The 19,045-nt window shown below is 38.3% G+C and overlaps 1 protein-coding gene across 2 annotated transcripts; it reads left to right on the top strand.

The window, feature by feature from the left end:
- The first annotated feature begins 6,209 nt into the window (after positions 1–6,209).
- On the top strand, positions 6,210–6,509 carry LOC132525390 (diphthamide biosynthesis protein 3-like). Of its 2 annotated transcripts, XM_060157945.1 has the most exons (2): positions 6,214–6,369; positions 6,445–6,509. In XM_060157945.1, exons 1-2 carry the CDS (start codon positions 6,258–6,260, stop codon positions 6,507–6,509), a joined length of 177 nt encoding a protein of 58 aa, XP_060013928.1. In that variant the 5' UTR covers positions 6,214–6,257. The 2 variants fall into 2 exon arrangements, with proteins under 2 accessions (XP_060013929.1, XP_060013928.1); XM_060157946.1 differs by having other exon boundaries at positions 6,210–6,509.
- The last annotated feature ends 12,536 nt before the right edge of the window (positions 6,510–19,045 follow it).

The following is a 19,045-nucleotide window of genomic DNA, read 5'->3' on the forward strand; positions in this document are numbered from 1 at the left end:
TACAGAGTGAGAAGAGGACCTAGAAACAAAGAGTTTACAAAATGCTTTTGTTACCGAGTCCAAGCTCTCTCTGCTCGCTGCACAACAGGCCAATAAAGCGGGGATGAGGTGCTGAGGCAAGGAATACGACTTTATTCCGGCAGACCGAGAAGATGGCAGACTAATATCTCAAATTAACCACTTTACAGGGGTTTGGATGCCAGTTTCTTTTACAGCACAGAGAGGGGGAGGAGGTGGGGAAGTAAAGTAAAAAAGCCATAAGTTTTGCAAATATCCCCTGGAATGGCCAGCTTCAGGGAGGGGACGTGTTAATTTCCGCTGTCTTGCAGCCATCCACAGGTGGACAGGGTCCGGATGTTTCCCTGAACAAAGGCACTTTGGTTTGACATTCAGGCAGAGGGGCGGGGTTCCCTAAGGCAGGCCAGTATGTATAGACAGTATCCTTTTAGTGAACAAAAGCAACAGGAAGCAAAGGTTAAAGTAAAAGAAACAGATCCAACATGTAGTCAGATTTGGCTCTTCCCTGTTACACTTTCTCATGCATTATCTACCTACCCAGTGAGGTTAGTATATAGAGCAGACATGATTATTACTATTTTACAAATAAGGAAACTGAGGCACAAACTAAATTGACGTGATTCTCCAATGGTAACCTAGCCACCACTTGGTGGAGCTGAGATCAGAACCCAGGGCTCCTGGCTCCCTGCCCACGGAACCTGCTGCTCCTGTCTGCTTCCTGATGCTCAGAGTTTCTTCTATATTTCTGTCAGGGTTTTGTTAGTTGAAAAGAATAAAAGAACCATGTTGTTTTGCCCTCTTCAGTGTTTAAGGATTTGGAGGTTCAGGGGTGGAGGAAAAGGGAAGTCACTTTTTTTTTTTAAAAAAGATGTTGGGGGTAGGAGTTTATTTATTTATTTATTTTTGCTGTGTTGGGTCTTCGTTTCTGTGTGAGGGCTTTCTCTAGTTGTGGCAAGCGGGGACCACTCTTCGTCGCAGTGCGCAGGCCTCTCACTATCGCAGCCTCTCTTGTTGCGGAGCACAGGCTCCAGAGGCGCAGGCTCAGTAGTTGTGGCTCACGGGCCTAGTTGCTCCGCGGCGTGTGGGATCCTCCCAGACCAGGGCTCGAACCCGTGTCCCCTGAATTAGCAGGGAGATTCTCAACCACTGTGCCACCAGGGAAGTCATTTTAATAGATGTTTTCTGAACTTATTGAACTTCAACATCTTGGAACTAACATACACTGAAATGTTTCCCGTCAAATAGTGATTATGTGCACAACAATAAAATTACTGTATTTGGTCTTCTGGGGAGTGGTCAGCATCTTCTTTCATCCTTTTGATTTGAATTTCCTTGGACTACTGGATGGGGATGTTTTCCGTCCTTACATGGCAATTTGAGAAGGGTAGCTAAGTAGCATAATTGATATTTACCATGTGGTATGCACTATTTGGGAGTTGGGGGCTGAACCTGACAGAAAATTAAACGTGATTTCTGCCTCAGAGGTCCTCATTTTACTCTGATGAATAGATTTGGCATGTAAACACAGGAAGAAGAGAATCCCAACTTCAAGGGAAATGGGGTAGAGATACACCCAAAAAGACATCTGTCTGTGGGATTACCTAATAAATTTAATTTGGATGATGAGTTAAAGAAAGTTAATAGACTTTTAAGCTATAAAGCAAAGGCTACAAATGCTGCCTCTAAAGCCGATCTCCACACCTCCAATCTTCTTCCCCCAAAGTTTCCATACAAGTCATTGTACGGCATCTGCCCACAAACCAGGTTCTTGGTGACATTCTGTCTTCTTCACAAAAAATACATACTCCTCTCTCTTTCTCACTGTCAATTCTGCATTCCCAAAAAAATCAGGGCACTAGAAATAAGCATCAACTTATCTTTACTCACAGGGATGGATGGATGCCTATTTAGGAAGACACTTATGACAAAATGTGGCTAACCAGTAGAGGGGGCCTGGGCTTCACATTTGATGTGCTTTAAAGACACAAGAAACCAGAAAGAAGGGTGTCTGGGTGAGGTCACAAAGCAGAATAAATCAGGTGTAGAACACGTTTACAACCACTCAAAAGGTTTTGTGAACATTGTCTCTATATCTATACATTCCTGCGTGGGCATATGGAAAAGGAACATTATGCAGACTAAAGGAATGAATCACTCCTGATCCAACAGTGCATGACATTTCTTACTTGAGCTCTCTTGCATTCAAATTCTTATTACTCAATGATTCTTCATTTTTACACAGTTTTTCCATTATGACACACATGGGCAAATTCCTCAACTTGCCATGGCATACTTTGACAAAACGCTTAAATGAACTCTTTGGTGAACTCTTACCTTCACATATCTAGAGATTGTTATCCTCAGCACAACAATTACTCTAGGTTGGTATACTAGTGGTTAAAACAATCTTAATGACCAGGAGCCTAGCCCAGTTGTAAGGGCTAGGCCCTAGAGTCAAACAGATGAAACTTCACATTCTGGAATCTGCCACATGCCAGCTTTGTGGACTCAAGCAAGTTACGTTAACTCACTAAGATTTGATTCATCTGTAAAAAGGAAATCATAATACATAAAATTTTCTTTATTTTTAAATTGGGGTATAGTTGTTTTACAATGTTGTGTTAGTTTCTACTGTACAGCTAAGTTAAACAGAGTTCCCTGTGCATTACAGCATGTTCTCATTATTTGTCTATTTTATACATATTAGTGTATATATGTTAGTTCCAATCTCCCAATTCATCCCACCACCCCCTTTCCCCCCTTGGTGTCCATACGTTTGTTCTCTACATCTGTGTCTCTTTGAGCCAATCTCTCAGAAGAGTAGGTACTGAAAAGTCTTGACTGCAGAATATGAGATGGAGTAAAAGGAAGAAAGGAAGTTTAACAGCGAGTCAGGTGAAGGAGGGAGAGAATAACTGGATATGTATTTTATGAAAATTCAAATGATTAAAGAAATGGCCATCCAATATTTATTGATTGAGCCAGCAGTTAAAGGTGGACTAGGCACTGACATGCTAATATTACAGCACATTAACTTTTTAGTCTGTGGTTTGACACAATGGTTATTGTAGTAAAAGGCATTTTTACATTAAGTTGTATGTAAATTGTATGTAAATGTACATTGAAATGCTATACATACAGATGAGCAAACAGAACACTAATGGAAAACAAAAAAAATGTGAAGGACTAGGTCTTGGAATAGAAAACATTTTCTACAGGATATGGGAAGCAAGTATCAGACATCCTGGTCTTAGCTCTCCCAGCTCCCACCTTCCTGTCCTCTCAGGACACTTAAATAAATTCTTTTTGTGGTTTAGCCTCAAAAAAAAAAAATCATAGTAGTAACGAAAAATAGGATTGTTGGGTGGATTAATGATAACTAATAATAAAAGCAAAACATGTGAGGGAGTTGATATTGTTCTTGGTTTTCCACTCAAGAGCACAGAATTGGATTATCTTTGATTTGTAACACTCCCTCATCACGGGTCTAAGCATGGTCCTCTTTTGTTTTTATTTATATAAACTATGTACTTATATATGAATTTGCTTATTATTATTAATAATTTAAATACATGTGAACCAACCACCCAATACAAGAATTAGAACATTAACAATCATTTACACCCACCTATGGGCTTCTCCCCAGTTTATTCCTCTACTTCCCCTTCCTTGAATCTTGCAGTTATTATTATAACTTGTTTTTGAAATTATAGCTTTATCACATTTGTATTCCTAATAATCCTATTGTTCAATTTTCTTTGTTTTCAACATTATAAAAGAGCTTCAGGCTCTATAAAATATGAGGGAATTTCCTTTTTAAAAAAATTTTATTGCTCAGGTTATTCATATTTTTGCTTCTAGCTATTTATTTTGCTATATAATATGCCGTTGTGTGAAATTACCACAATTTATCTGTTTTCTATTGATAAGTATTTGGGTCGTTTCAGGTATTTATCTTGCTAAGAGTGCAATAAGTGCTGCTGGGAACATTCTTGTTTATGTCTCCTATTGTACATCGAGTTTTTCTTGGGTATATACCTAAAAGTAGCATTGTTGAGTTAATATGGAAATGTTCAACATCAGATAACAACAAACTTTGCAAAGTGGTCGTACCCAGCTAATTCTCTCCAATATGTGGCATTGTCCACTTCTTAATTTTTGCCCATTGAATGGGTATAAGTTGGTATCTCGTTGTGGTTTTAATATGCCTTCCCCAATAAATAATGAAGTTGACCTTCTCATAATGATTTTATTGATCATCTGTGTTTTCTCCTCTGTGAAATTCTTGTTTGTATTTCTTGCCCATTGTCTATTGGATTGTTTGCTATTTCCTTATTAATTTGAGGAAACCTCTATATATTCTTGCTAGTAATCCTTTGTTGGTTAGTTGGGTTGCAAATATCCTCTTCCAGTTGGTACCTTCTCTCTTTTCTTTCATAAGATATCTTTTGGTGTTCAGATCTTAATTTTAATGTCATCAGATTTCTCTTTTATGGTTAGAGGGTTTTTTATGTGTCTTTAATAAATTCTTCCCTACCTCAAAGTCAGAAATGTATTTACCTATATTTTCTAATAAAATTTACAAAATTTTACTTTTAACATTTAAGTCCTTAATTTATCTGGAGTTCATTTTTACAAACGACTTAAGGAAGGAATCAATATCATTTTTTCCATTATAGATCACCAGTTTTTACAGATACATTTATTGAATAGTCCCTCCATTCTCCATTGATCTGCCAGGTCACATCTGTCATATACCAAAATTCCATATATACATGGGTTTGGTTCTGAGTTTTCTACCTGCCCAAAGTTTATTTTTCTATTTCTGAACAAATATCATGCTTTATATACTACAGCTTCAAAATAAACCCTGTTGGCTAATAAAGCAAATCTCCCCTCCCTACTCCTCTATAGAAATGTTTGACTTCTTGGTCCTTTATTCTTTCACATAGTTGTTTTTTTAATTATTTATTTATTTTTGGCTGCATTGGGTCACCTTTGCGGTGTGTGGGCTTTCTCTAGTTGTGGCTAGTGGGGGCTACTCTTCGTTGTGTTGCACGGGCTTTTCATTGTGCTGGCTTCTCTTGTTGCCGAGCACAGGCTGTAGGTGCTCAGGCTTCAGTAGTTGTGGCACATGGGCTCAGTAGTTGTGGCACAGAGGTTTAGTTGCTCCACGGCATGTGGGATCTTCCCAGACCAGGGCTTGAACCCGTGTCCCCTGCAATGGCAGGCGGATTCTTAACCTCTGTGCCACCAGGGAAGTCCTCACATAAATTTTAGAATAAACTATCACATTCCATTAAAATCCTACTGAAATTTTTGTTGGAATTGCATTAAGTCTATGAGCCACTATGAGGAGAATTGAAATATTTATAATATTAAAGTTTTTTTCCATTTAAGAAATAAGAAATATGTATCATAGTATTTCTCTTTATTTATTTAGGACTTCTTTAATGAATCTCAATAGTTTTAAATTTTCTCCAAGGAGGTCCTGCACATCTTTTTAAAAATTTTTATTCCTATATATCTGATTTTTTAAATATATCATAAGTGATATCTTCTTTTAAATTACATTTTATGGTTATTTGTTACTGGTATATAGAAATGAACTGACTTTGCTAAATTCTTCTATTATTTCTAATAATATAATACTTTGCCCCAGATGTCTTTGATTTTCTACGAGGCTATCATGTCATCAGCAAATAATTGGCAATTCTATTTCTTCTTTTCCGATCCTTATGCCTCTACTTTCTTTTTCTTGCCTTATTGCACTAGCTAAAAATGTCAATACAAGGTTGAATAGAAATGATGATACTGGGCACCCTTAATCATTCCCGATGTTAAATGGAATGCTCCTACTGTTTCCCCATGTTTGCCATAACATAATTGTCCTTCATTAGGTTAAGCAAATTCTTGATTTGCTAAGAATTTTTATCATGAATTTATGCTCGATTTCTATGAAATATTTCTCAAAACCTTTTAAGATAATCATGTTATTTTGTCCTTAAAGCTGTTAATGTTGTGAACTACATGGTATATTTTACTTTTATACTCTGTTGGACTTTTAGTTTGCAAATATTTTATTTAGGATTTCTACACTTAAAATCCTCAGGAAATTATCTGTAATTTTCTTTTCTCATATTATCTTTTCCTTTGAAAATCAAGATTATATGGGCAAGTTGGACATACCCTGGCCTGGGTCGGACAGCGGAGGTGACAGACCTCTGCTGGCCCCAGTAATGATGGCGATGTTTCACGACGAGGTGGAGACTGAGGACTTCCAACATGACGAGGACTCGGAGAAGTACTTCTACCCCTGCCCATGTGGGAGTAACTTCTGCATCACCAAGGAAGATCTGGAGAATGGGGAAGACGTGGTAACGTGCCCTAGCTGCTCTCTCATTATAAAAGTGACTTATGACAAAAATCAGTTTACATGTGGAGAGACAGTCCCAGCCCCTTCCACCAACGAAGAACTAGTTAAATGTTGAAGAAGACTTTAGGACTCCAAAGCCTGAACTTTGGGGAATGAGCCAAGATGGAAAACTCAAATGCAAAGTCACTGACTTCTTCATGGTGACAGTCATTTTTTAGTTTGCTGGTCCATAGAGTGTGGATTCTTCCCATTGGCTGCCAAGTTGAAGAAGTCCACCACATGACATACCTGGATTTTATGCCTAGAACTTTGAATTGGACGTGCTCTTAATTTTCCATCCAAACTTGAAGGTAATTTCAAATCAGTGCTTTCTTTCTCTCAGTTTTGTTATTTTTATATCTTACACCTAATTACTTCATTATCTGATAACAGCTTCATCTACCTCAAAGTCATTAGGATTCTTTAATTTAAAAAGAGATTTTAGGGTTTCCCTGGTGGCGCAGTGGTTGAGAGTCCGCCTGCCGATGCAGGGGACACGGGTTCGTGCCCCGGTCTGGGAAGATCCCACATGCCACAGAGCGACTAGGCCCGTGAGCCATGGTCACTGAGCCTGCACGTCCGGAGCCTGTGCTCCGCAACGGGAGAGGCCACAACAGTGACAGGCCTGCATACCACAAAAAAAAAAAAAAAAAAAAGAGAGAGATCTTATTTTTTATTTGGTTAAAAAAAAAGATTATATGGCCTCATAAATAAGTTGGGAGTATTCCCTCCTTTTCTAGTCTTTATTACAGTTTGTACTAAGTTTAATATGGTATGTTCCTTGAAAGTTTAGTAGAATTGCCTGCGAAACCACTTGGCCTAAAGTTTTATTTGTGAGATGATTTTTTAAATTACTTTAATTTCTTAAAGTTATGGCACTATTAAGGCCTTCTATTTCTTCTTAATTCATTTGGTAGATTATATTTTTCTAGGAAGTTGTCCATTTCATTTTCTTCAAATGCATTTCTATAGTGTGGAGATGATATTACAAACAATAACATTGACATATTTTGCTCTCATCTCATTCATGCTCCAGACTCCTGAGGTTTTAAAGTTGAGATTAAAAGATGATAAGAAAATACTAGTTTTTAAATTACTTTTCTTTTTTTTCCTTGATCACTCTTGCCACAGGCTTGCCTATTTTATTAGTTTTTTCAAAGAATCAACTTTTGGCTCTGTTGATCTTCTGTATTGTTATTTTTGTTTCCATTTCATTAATTTTGCTATTAGTTTACTCATCCTTCCTTCTACTTTCTTTAAATTTATTCTGTTTTTTTTTTCTATCTTAAAAAAGTGTCTAACTTAAAGACACCACCTTTTGATATTGTGTAGAACTTAACTCTAGGTTATGGTAGACATAATTTCTCATTTTCTTTTCTTTGGTCTTTGGTAGTTTTTGAAAGACAACACCAAACTTTATCCAAGTATTTAATTATCTTTATGTCATACACCTCTAGTAGCATCTCCTGGATTTGCTTCTTTTCTTATTTGAGGACCTTTTCCAATACTCTTTTCTATATGGGTCTTTGTGTGACAAACCTTTTGAGACCTTATGTGCCTGAAAATATTTTTATTATACCCTCACATTTAAATGACAATTTGGCTGGATATAAATTTAGGCTCAATGTTCTTTTGTCTTTTCAATATTTTAAAAATATTACCATTATCTTCTTTTTGCTCATGTAAAGTCTGAGATCCTGGTGATTCTTATTCCTTGGTAATTGATCTGCTTTATCTCTCTAGAAAATTTTAGAATTTTATTTTTGCCTGTAAAACTTCCATTTCATTATAATATTGCCAGGGTTAGTTTCTTCTTATTGCTCTTGTTTGGAACTGCATAAATACATCATCATTCATCTTTCTTTAATTCTAGGCAATTTATTTCCATTTCTTCAAGTATTTCCTCTTCTTCCTTTTTATTTTCCTCTTCTCCTGACACTCCTATTTTCTGTGAGTTGAAGTTCACATTCCAATTCAATCTTCTTTATCTCTTAGCTTTTATTTCATATATTCTTTTTTTTTTTTGGTGTGGGGGGGTACTCAGGCCTCTCACTGTTGTGACCTCTCCCGTTGCGGAGCACAGGCTCTGGACGCGCAGGCTCAGCAGCCATGGCTCACGGGCCCAGCCACTCCGCGGCATGTGGGATCTTCCCAGACCGGGGCACGAACCCGTGTCCCCTGCATCGGCAGGCGGACTCTCAACCACTGTGCCACCAGGGAAGCCTTATTTCATATATTCTTTTTCTTTATTCTTCCTTTCTTCCTTCCAGGAGAGCTCTTTAATCTGATCTTCTAGCTCACTAATTTGTTTTTCAGCTACATCTATTCTAGCATCCATCTCTGTTCTTTCTACTATTATGAACATAATTTCCATGCCTAGTATTTCCTCTTGACTTTTATGATTTCCTTACCAGTTATTTATTATGCTTATTTTATATTTGTTAACCATTGGATTTAACATATTTGCTTTCTGGTGGCATCTGTAATCCAGGTTGTTGCTTTCTTTTCAAGTAGTTTTTCTCCTGAGATATCTCATTACCTTGGCCTTTGAGCATATATTTCTCTGATGCTATCAGCTGTTCTGTCTTAGCATTTGGTACGGGAAAAGACCAAAGGGCATATCCCAGTCTGTGTCAACATCCAGTGAGATCAAGGAGAGGGGAAGGGATAACATTAAAGTGGAGAACTCCAAGCACCAGACTACATAATTAATTGCTCAGGCTATGTATCATGCCACCAAATAACTCTTAAGATCAAGGCACTATTTTTAGAACCCATCCCACCCTCCACCCCTCAAGGAGAAGCAGCCTTAAAAGGAAGTACTCCTAGGTGCTAGAGGGAGTTGAGGGTAGAGGGAGGTGTGAGTAAACATTCAAGGTCCATCAATCCCCACCAGTTTTCCACACTCTGGCTTCTGTTCTGCCCTGATTGTTATTCTTGAGGACACTTAGACCAGCAGTCTGAGCCTCTATCGCTAATTTCCACACAACTCTCCTGCCCTAGGCTTCAGATGTACACACACACACACACACACACACACACACACACACACACACACACCAGTTCAAAACAGGCTTCCTTGTCCCTGGGGATTTCTCTGGAGTTTTTCCCCAGTATTTCCTACAGTTCCTCTGAGATTGATCTTGGGGTCAGCAGCCAGCCTGTGGTAATTCTCTACCTTGGCAAAATTGGAGGTTTTACATAGGTTTATATTAGACAAAATTGTGAAACAAGTATACTCTGGAACTTTAGGTGCAACGGGACAGCCCAATATTCAAAATCTCCATTACAACGCTTGCCTACCTGAGCCTCCCTTTCCCATCATCAGCCAAAGGTCTCTGCTATTCCTAATGGTCTTCATATTCCATTAATGATGCTTATCTTTTCCCTATGCAAACACCGAATTAACCCAATCATGAAGCTAATGGAAAAAAATGAGAATAGCAGAGTAGAAGGAGGCCTAGAGACTTTCTCTCCAGGTAACAAAAGTGCATTTCTATAGTGGTTTTTGGAAGGCTATTCATTTACTTTGTTTAATCCAAAAGAATAAGGTTGTGTAGAAAGAAGGAGTAGGCTGCTGGAGGAGACTTTTTAGACAAATATAATCTTTCAGCTTTCAAATTTCACTGCGTATAATCACACATCCATATAACATTATAATTCTTATTCATGCTTATAAGCTAACAACAACAATAGCATGTCAACTTTTCCCATTTTAAGTCTAATGGATCAAAATGTACTTCATGATTTATAGGACCTTATGTAATATGGTCCTAACCTACCCTTTCAGCCCCATGCCTCTATCTCTATTCTTCTATTCAGTTGGAATGTTTTCAGCTTCTTCCCACCTCAAGATATTCAGAAATCTTTTACTTACACTGGTAAGTCTCTCCCCACCTGTCATCCCCTGGCTTACTCCTACTGATTCTTCAGCTCTCACCTTAAATGTCACTTCCTTAGGAAAACTTCTTGACCCCCAACCCCCCAGACTGAATCAGGATCCCATGTTACACAAACTCATAGCAAGCAGTAGTTTTCCTTTAGAGAATTTATCATAATTATAGTTAACTAATGAAATATGTGAAGAAGAGGAGAATTGGTATAATATACTGCAAAGTAGAAAATAAAGAATTTTTATTCATTTTTTTGAACACATATATACTGAAAACTTACTGTGTTCCAGGCATTGTGTTAAGTAACTGGGAATACAGTGGGGAAAGAGGTAGACCATTCCTCTTCACTTTAATCATCCATTCTTGAGGATATCCCCTGGATATTAGGATCACCTAAAATAATATCTCATTCAAATATACTAGCATAGACATAACTCCTTCTCAAGAAATTTCATGTCCTTACTCTCATCTCATTTATGCTCTAGACGCTTGAGCCCTCTATTTGCCCATCAGTCTCCCTTCCTTTTCTTATCTTCACTTTTTTCTCTATCCTGACTACATGATACTTGTTTTCAGTGTTTTTTCTTGCCAAATCCTCAACTCCCTTGACATTCTGTAGGATCCACTCAGCAAGCTTAAGCCCTGTAGCAATCTGACACCCAGGCGACCAAACATGGTTACAAAAAGTCCCATGACCATGTGGATTGGTATTTCTACCAATTCATGTTTTTCTCACTTCAGCTGGAGATTCTTATTGCTCAGGAAGTTTTCTATGTGTTCTGATCAATTTCCTCTCCCATTCTCATAGCAGCTTTTTCAAACTTTCACAACTCATCTATATGCTCCAATGCCCCACTCTAACACTGCGGATAATCTGCTTCTTACTTCACAGAGGAAACCGATGCCAAGAGTAAACTTCCTGGACTGCAAACTACCTACTTACCTGCAGTCAAAATTGCCCTTGCTTCCTTCCCCCACCCACATCAGAGGAAAGGAGGCATCTCACCTCCTGACTCTTGCATTCAAGATTTCATTGCCTTCCATAGATGATCTCTAATCACCTTTATTTCAATTTTTCTCTCTTCTTACTCTTTCCAAAAATGCTCAACTTCTACCATTTAAAAATAAAACAAAACACAAAACTTCTCTTGACTCTGCATCCTCTTCTATCTTCGTTCCTCCACAGATAAATTTCTTGAAAGAACAGTCTACATTCACTCTTCTTCACCTCTTCCCACTCACACCAGTTTGGCTTCCGCCCTCAGTACTCTGAAATCCTCTGCAAAGATCATCAATTATCTCTTCATGACTAAATCCAATGAATTCATCTTTATCTTGCTTGACATCTTTTCAGAGATTGAAAGTACTCCCTTCTTCTTGAAATTCTCCTCCTTTAAACTCTCTTTTCCCTAGACTTTTAAAAAATGTTTTTCCATCTTGATCCATTCTCCTTTTATTTCTCTGGCCTCTCCTCCTTGCCCACTCCTGTGAGTGCTAAACAAATGCTGTAGGATTCTGTCTTCTCCTTAACTCTTTTTGAGGGGGAGGTAGGGGGGGAGTTTTTAATTGGCTTGTTTTTGTATTTTATTATCTTTAGACCAGGAACTAAGCAAATGAATATATTCCTCAGTCTTGAAGACCAAAAATAAATGCAAATTTTAAAATAACTTTTGTAGATACAAATATAAGAAATTTAAATTCAACAAACACTTAATCTAAAAGTATCTGCTAAGGTTAGGTTAAAATTAATAGTCACCAAATTTGGATATGATTATATTTAAAAACTGAAACTTACATATTCACAGCTCCTAAAATATACCTACGAAACCAAAAAGAACAGGTCCAAAAAGAACTAGTAAGTTAGAGGCTAATATAGTGCCAGTTTTCATAATATAACACACTTTCCAAGACTGAAGATTAGAAAAGAATGACTCTTTACTTACTTGTAAGGTTTATTCCCTTAAGAGATGAGTCACAATGGCAAAAACTCAAAACCTGGCCCCCATGAATCTGTGGGCTTATCTCCTTGAGCTGTAAGTAATAGGCTCTGAGACTACACTAGCAGAAGGCAATAAGTAGCTGCAAAATCTTTTCCTTCAATCTTGATATTCCCATTGCATGATACCATCCACATCCTTGACTTCAACTATCAGTGCCCTCAAGTCTCTAAATTTTCAGCCTAGATCTCCTCGCCAAGCTCCAGAATTATGTATCCAGAACTTGTAAATGGCAGGGCAGAATATCTGACTCCTAGCACAACTCATTTTGCTTCAGTAGACAGACATAATATATATTGATTTCTACAATGATTTAACAGGCTTTCAGAGTATCTTTATATGTATTAGAGAAATAAGGACTGAATGTCTGAATGAAATTGAATATGTGCTCTTTGAGGGCTGGGTCCTTATTTCACCCACCTTAGTGCCCAGCAGAGTGAATGGCACATGGTAAGCTCTCAGTAACTGATTACATCTGTTCACTCCTGTTAAAAACCTGGTAGCAATCTTCAGCATCCCTCTCCCGATCCTTACATCTCATCGCTGCCACAGTTGGAATCCATCGCTCCAGCAGTTACCTGCCCAGCTGCAACTTTGCAGCAGTCTGGCTAGAAGGGAAAGAAGGAGCCCTCCATGACCTGGTCCCACGTATCTTCCCATTCTATCTGTGGACATTCTCATCGAGTCTCGATATTCACAACTGATGGTAGGTACCTGAGCACATCTTGTTTCTTCATACCTTCGGGACCATTGCTCATGCTGTTTTGTCTTCAAATGCTCGTCTGATCTTTTTTCAGCTGGCTAACTCTTAGTAGGATTTACAACTCAAGTTTCATCTTTTAGAAGCCTCTCCTGCGAACCTTTAAACTTAATCAACTCTCCTCTGAGCTCCCTGTGCAAACCTCTTAACTCTCACCTCTTTAAGTATTTGTTTATGTATCCACCCTCCTCATAGTAATCCTTTGAGGCAGGTGGACTGTTTAACAGATGAGAAATTGAGGCAGAAAAAGGCTAAGCAACTTTCCCAAGGTCACCAGCTAGTAAGTAGTAGAGCTACAAGTTATACCTCGGCTATCAGATTTCAGAGTTCCCATTCTAAACCATAAATTCTCAAGGAGAGAGACTGCACCTTATTCATGTTTGCATCCCCAGTGTCTACCATGGTGCATAGCACATAAACGCAATAAATGTCAAACTAAACGGCATTTGTTGAATTCTGCTGAAAAGTTAAAGGAATTTAAAAAATGACTTAAGATATGATCCTTACCCTCAAAGAAGTGCACAACTTAGTGGGGTTAAGGAAGATTAGTAAAATACTGCAATAATAGAAAAGAATGAACTAAAGGGAAATTAACTGAGAGTGGGGTAGTTTATATATTGAAACACTGGTATTAGAATGTTGAGGACCCTCTTTAAAATCTTACCCCAGCAGTACTAGACATAGGATCTTCCTGGAACTCATGGTTATATGAAAATTCAAATCAAGTGAATGTTGACGCATAAATTGTTGGAAGTCAAATTAGAAGATGTCTAGTGACAAGCTCTAAAAGTCGGGCCCAGGCTTTGCCCTATTCACTAGTTTACCAATCCAGTTATGAACCTACTATGAGCCATACACTTGTACTAGGAGTGGTGATACAAAGAATAATGACTGCAATAATGACATAGAAAATGATGGTAGAATTTGTAAATGACTCAGAGAACTAAGATTAGGTAACATGATAGATGGCAGAGTGAAGAATCAAAATAATTTTATTATCTGGAACAGTAAGCAAAATCAACAAGATGACATTTTAACTATCAGAATTTACATTTACATTTTTAAAAAAGCAATTACCCAAGAAAATGGTAACAATAATTGTTATTTTGAAAGACCCAGAGGTTTAAGTTGGCTTTAATCTTAACTGTAGGCTGTGGCTGCTAAAAAAGAAAACTAGCACAATCTTTGGCTGCACTCGTACCAGCAGAGTGTCTGGATCAAAGGAGGGACTAGTCAATGGCCAGTATTCGATACAGCTTAGACTGTGCCTGGGTTACCACATTCAGTTTTGGGAATGATACTTTAAGAGAGACTTTGACAAACCAGAGTCCAGTGAAGCACAAGAAGAAAGAGTAGTGGGCTAGAAACATAGTCAACTAGCTAGCGAATTTAGGAATGTTTTGCTTGGAGAACTGAAGAAAGAATATTTTCTACTGATATGAACTGTCCCACATAGATTACATGTGAGACATGTAGTGAAGCATGAAGTATGAAACAGTAAACCAAGGCTTGATGCCATCTGTCAAGTGTCTAGGGATTTCTGTATCAGATGGGAAGATGAACTCATATGATTCTAAGATCCCTTTAAAATTTAAGATCCTAAGGAAATCTGTCATCTGGGAGGAGACACAAAATTTTTGAAATTATTTCAAAAGTTTAGAGAGAACCATACATTTTTTCATTTAGAGAAGCTTCATCACAGCTAAAACCACACTGAAAAAGTTAAAACCAGGGCATGGTTACCCATCCCTTAAAAGAGCCAAAGAAAGCTTTCCTTAAATAATGTCAGTCCTCTAGTTCATTTCCATAATGGTACCTTAAACATAGTGGCACCCACATGTTCATTAACCTGACAGATTTATGCATATTTCAGGAATACCTGTATTTTATAATAATAACAAGTACTTATAATTGGCACAGGTCAGTGATTTGGATTTTTCTGATGTACTTTCTGCCTTCTGTAATATAAAAAACAAAGTATTCATTCTAGCTTTGTAATCTATTTTTTTCTAAGCAAAGTTATTTAATAAAGCCTTCACCAATTTTTGATTTGAACTAACTCTAAATTCAGGCCTGAGCCTACCAGTGTATTGACTTTTCTTCGGTCCTGAAATGATCAAACAGTAAAAATGCAGATGTTGTTCATGATCAAGGAAACATACGATACCTATTTTGTTTTTCAAGTTCATGGGATCTGCTTCAGCAAAGTATGTACAACACTATGAGCCACGAAGTTTTCTTTCCTCATATTTCAAATTATTCTTTCATTACCTCTTTGCTAACTCCTCTCCCATTCCACATTTTTATTCTAAGTCCATTTTATTTTAAGTATGTTATAGAATTAATTCTTATCTCAGACTTTCACCATTTTCTTAATTCGTTCTATGAGTACATACTTTTGCTTTTTAAAGTGGAATCTTAACCTTTTTTTTTAGCAACTCAATGGCAAATATAGTGGACTCACAGCCTTAGCTGGGAATGTTGCATTTTAAAGGCCAAGCAAATAGGAAATTTGATGACTAGAGCACTCTACCTCACCGATACAAAAACTGGAGATGAAAAAGGTGGAAATTGTATGAAGCCTCTCTTATTTTCCCTTTTCTCCCTTTTTCCTTATTCTTTTTCCCAAGGGGCAGGGTGGTGGTGGTGTGTGTGCGTGGGGGTGGGGGGGAGGGTGGAGTAGGGAGAGAGAAAGAGGAAAGAAGAGAAAAAAGAAAGAGAGAAAAAGGCAAGAGGAAAGCAAAACTTGGATAATATTAATAATTGCTAAACTGTATACAATTATCAATTAATGGAAGCAAAAGCACATAAGAGACATATGGGGTTGACACTGGAGAGGGAGAAGATCTTTGGGACCTAGGAAGCAGAGCTGAATCATGTATTCCAAGGTTGCAATATTCTAACAGTCCACATGTACTTCTTCAGGGTTACATTGACAACCTACCAGTAATTTTCAGTGGCCACCCCACTGCATTTCCAGGTGGTCAAGATTTATTTTTTGGCCCAGCCCCTCCTACCTCTCCCCCACCTCTGGCCTCTCTTTCTCTAACTTCTAGACACTCAGCACCCTCACACTGAACTCTGGTTTGCCAGAAACCTTTTGTTATTCACTGCCAATCCTTTCTCTTCTTTCCGGCCCCAAATCAAGTCTTATTCCCAGATTGCACAAGGAGGTAGTTGGCCTGATTATCTGATTAAAATAATCAGATAGAAATGAATCTTAATTTCTGTCCAAAAGACATACTTAATTTCTGTTCAAAAGAAGGAGATTGTTAGCTCTAGTGGGTCTCTATGTGTATTTTTTGGTTCTTAAGTAAGTAGCTTTTCATCAGATTCCTAAAGGAACCCATTCACAGAGCAATTAAAACACATTAATCTAATTGGAAAAAGGGTATACAGGAACTATTTTTGACTGGGGTACATATGTGGGCTCCTGGTCTACTTAGATGAATCCTCATACTACTGCCAGCGATCATCAGTCTTATAACCACCTCTCCTCAACCCCGGCCCCAATTTCCTTCTCACTTTTACAAACAACATAACTCACAGTAGAATAAGGTATTGCTTAGGAAGAGTGAAGAGCAAGGGCTTCCCTGGTGGCACAGTGGTTGAGAATCTGCCTGCCAATGCAGGGGACACAGGTTCGAGCCCTGGTCTGGGAAGATACCACATGCCGCGGAGCAACTAGGCCCGTGAGCCACAACTACAGAGCCTGCGCGTCTGGAGCCTATGCTCCGCAACAAGAGAGGCCACGATAGTGAGAGGCCCACGCACCGCGATGAAGAGTGGCCCCCGCTCGCCGCAATTGGAGAAGGCCCTCGCACAGAAATGAAGACCCAACACAGCCAAAAATAAATACAAATAAAATAATAAAAAAGAACAGTGAAGGGCAGAAGCACAGTGAGCAGGTGGAGGTCCCAAGAGCCAGACGATCTTACACAAAGAATATAAAATAAATTAAAATTAAAACATAAAATTAATGAAATAAAATGTATACAAATATATATTAATTTTAATTTAAAAATTTTAAACTACAGAAGCGTTGCAAGAACAATACAATGAATTACCATATACCCTTTACCTAGATTTATCAATTTAACATTTTGCCACATTTGCCTTATCTATCTTTCCTAAACTATTTGAGAGCAGGTCACATATAACAAAACTTTTATCCCTAAATACTTCAGTGTGTATCTCTTAATAAGGGTACTCTTTTTCAAAACAACAGCACAAGCATAAAATTCAAAAAGCTTAACATTTAAATGATACTATTGGGACTTCCTTGGTGGCACAGTGGTTAAGAATCCGCCTGCCAATTCAGGGGACACAAGTTCGAGCCTTGGTCCAGGAAGATCCCACATGTGGTGGAGCAACTAAGCCTGTGCACCACAACTACTGAGCCTGTGTTCTAGAGCCTGCGAGCCACAACTACTGAAGCCCGTGCACCTAGAGCCCGTGCTCCGCAACAAGAGAAGCCACCACAATGAGAAGTCTGCGCATCACAAGGAAGAGTAGCCCCCTCACCCCCTGCTCACTGCAACTAAAGAAAGCCCACGAGCAGCAATGAAGACTCAACGCAGCCAAAAATAAATAAATAAATTTATATAAATAATATCCTATATGCAATCCATAGGCAAATTATCCAATATGCAATCCATAGGCAAATTTAATAGAAAATATTCCTTTCTAGCGCTTTTCTCCCAATCCAGGGTCACATATTGCCTTTGGTGACATGTCTCTTTAATCTCTTAAATCTAGAACAGTTCCACAGTCTTTCAGGACACTGATCCAGACCAATGGTTGGATAGAATGTTTCTCAAGTTGCATTTTTTTCTGATTGTTTCTTTGTGATTAGATTCAGAAGATGTATTTTTGACAGGAATACTACAAAAGAGATACTGTATACTTCTCAGTACCTTACATCAGGAGGTACATCATGTCATTTTGTCCCATAATTGGTGACATTAACTTTGACCATTTAGTTATGGTGGTGTGTGAGATTTCTCCACCGTGAAAGTACTGTTTTTATCCCTTTGTAATGAATAAGAAATTTGAGGATACTTTGAGATTGTGTAAACATCCTTTTCCCCAGCAAAATTTCACCCAATGATTTTTAACATCTATTGATAATTCTATCTGAGTCAATTACTACTATATGGTTGAAAAATGGTGATTTCCTAATTTCATCATTTCTTGTATATATATTAGTTGACATTCCACTATCAAGAATTGTCATTTCTTCCCCCCCCATACTTATTTAACATTGTAAGAACAAGTAAGCACCCATGGATTCTTTTTTTTTAAATTCATTGTTATAATCCATTTCCATCATTATTCATTCGTGATGCTCAAATTGTTCCAGATGGGTAAGTAGAGGTACCTTCAAACTGGCTCCTGTTTCCTTTTTTTTTTTTTTTTTTTTGCGGTACGCGGGCCTCTCACTGTTGTGGCCTCTCCCGTTGCGGAGCACAGGCTCCGGACGCGCAGGCTCAGCGGCCATGGCCCACGGGCCTAGCCGCTCCGCGGCATGTGGGATCTTCCCGGACCGGGGCACGAACCCGTGTCCCCTGCATCGGCAGGCGGACTCTCAACCACTGCGCCACCAAGGAAGCCCTCCTGTTTCCTTTTGACACATCCTCATCATTCTTTGAAAATCTTGCGTTATGGGACAAGATTTTCAAGGGCATTTTATACTTTCCCTCCCTCTGTCTGGGAATCAGCCATTTCTCCAGAGTCTGGTTCCTTTTATTGGAGATTGGCATTTAGAAACCAAGGTCTAAGGACACATAATATGTTTCAAAATATTAAAATAACACTGTATCTGTTTCCTTGGGTCACCATATGGAAGATTGGTGTGGCGATATGCAATCCTGATTCTAGCATTACCTGTGTGACTTTGGCAATTCCCTGCATTCCCTGGGGTTGATTCCTCATCTGAAAAGAAATTGGATTAAATAAGTAT

Source organism: Lagenorhynchus albirostris, chromosome 9 (assembly GCF_949774975.1).
Source record: "Lagenorhynchus albirostris chromosome 9, mLagAlb1.1, whole genome shotgun sequence".
In the NCBI taxonomy this organism is placed as follows: Eukaryota; Metazoa; Chordata; class Mammalia; order Artiodactyla; family Delphinidae; genus Lagenorhynchus; species Lagenorhynchus albirostris.

Bases quoted from the DNA above. Each gene is read 5' to 3' on its own strand.
- LOC132525390 (XM_060157946.1), top strand. From the start codon at position 6,258: ATGATGGCGATGTTTCACGACGAGGTGGAGACTGAGGACTTCCAACAT.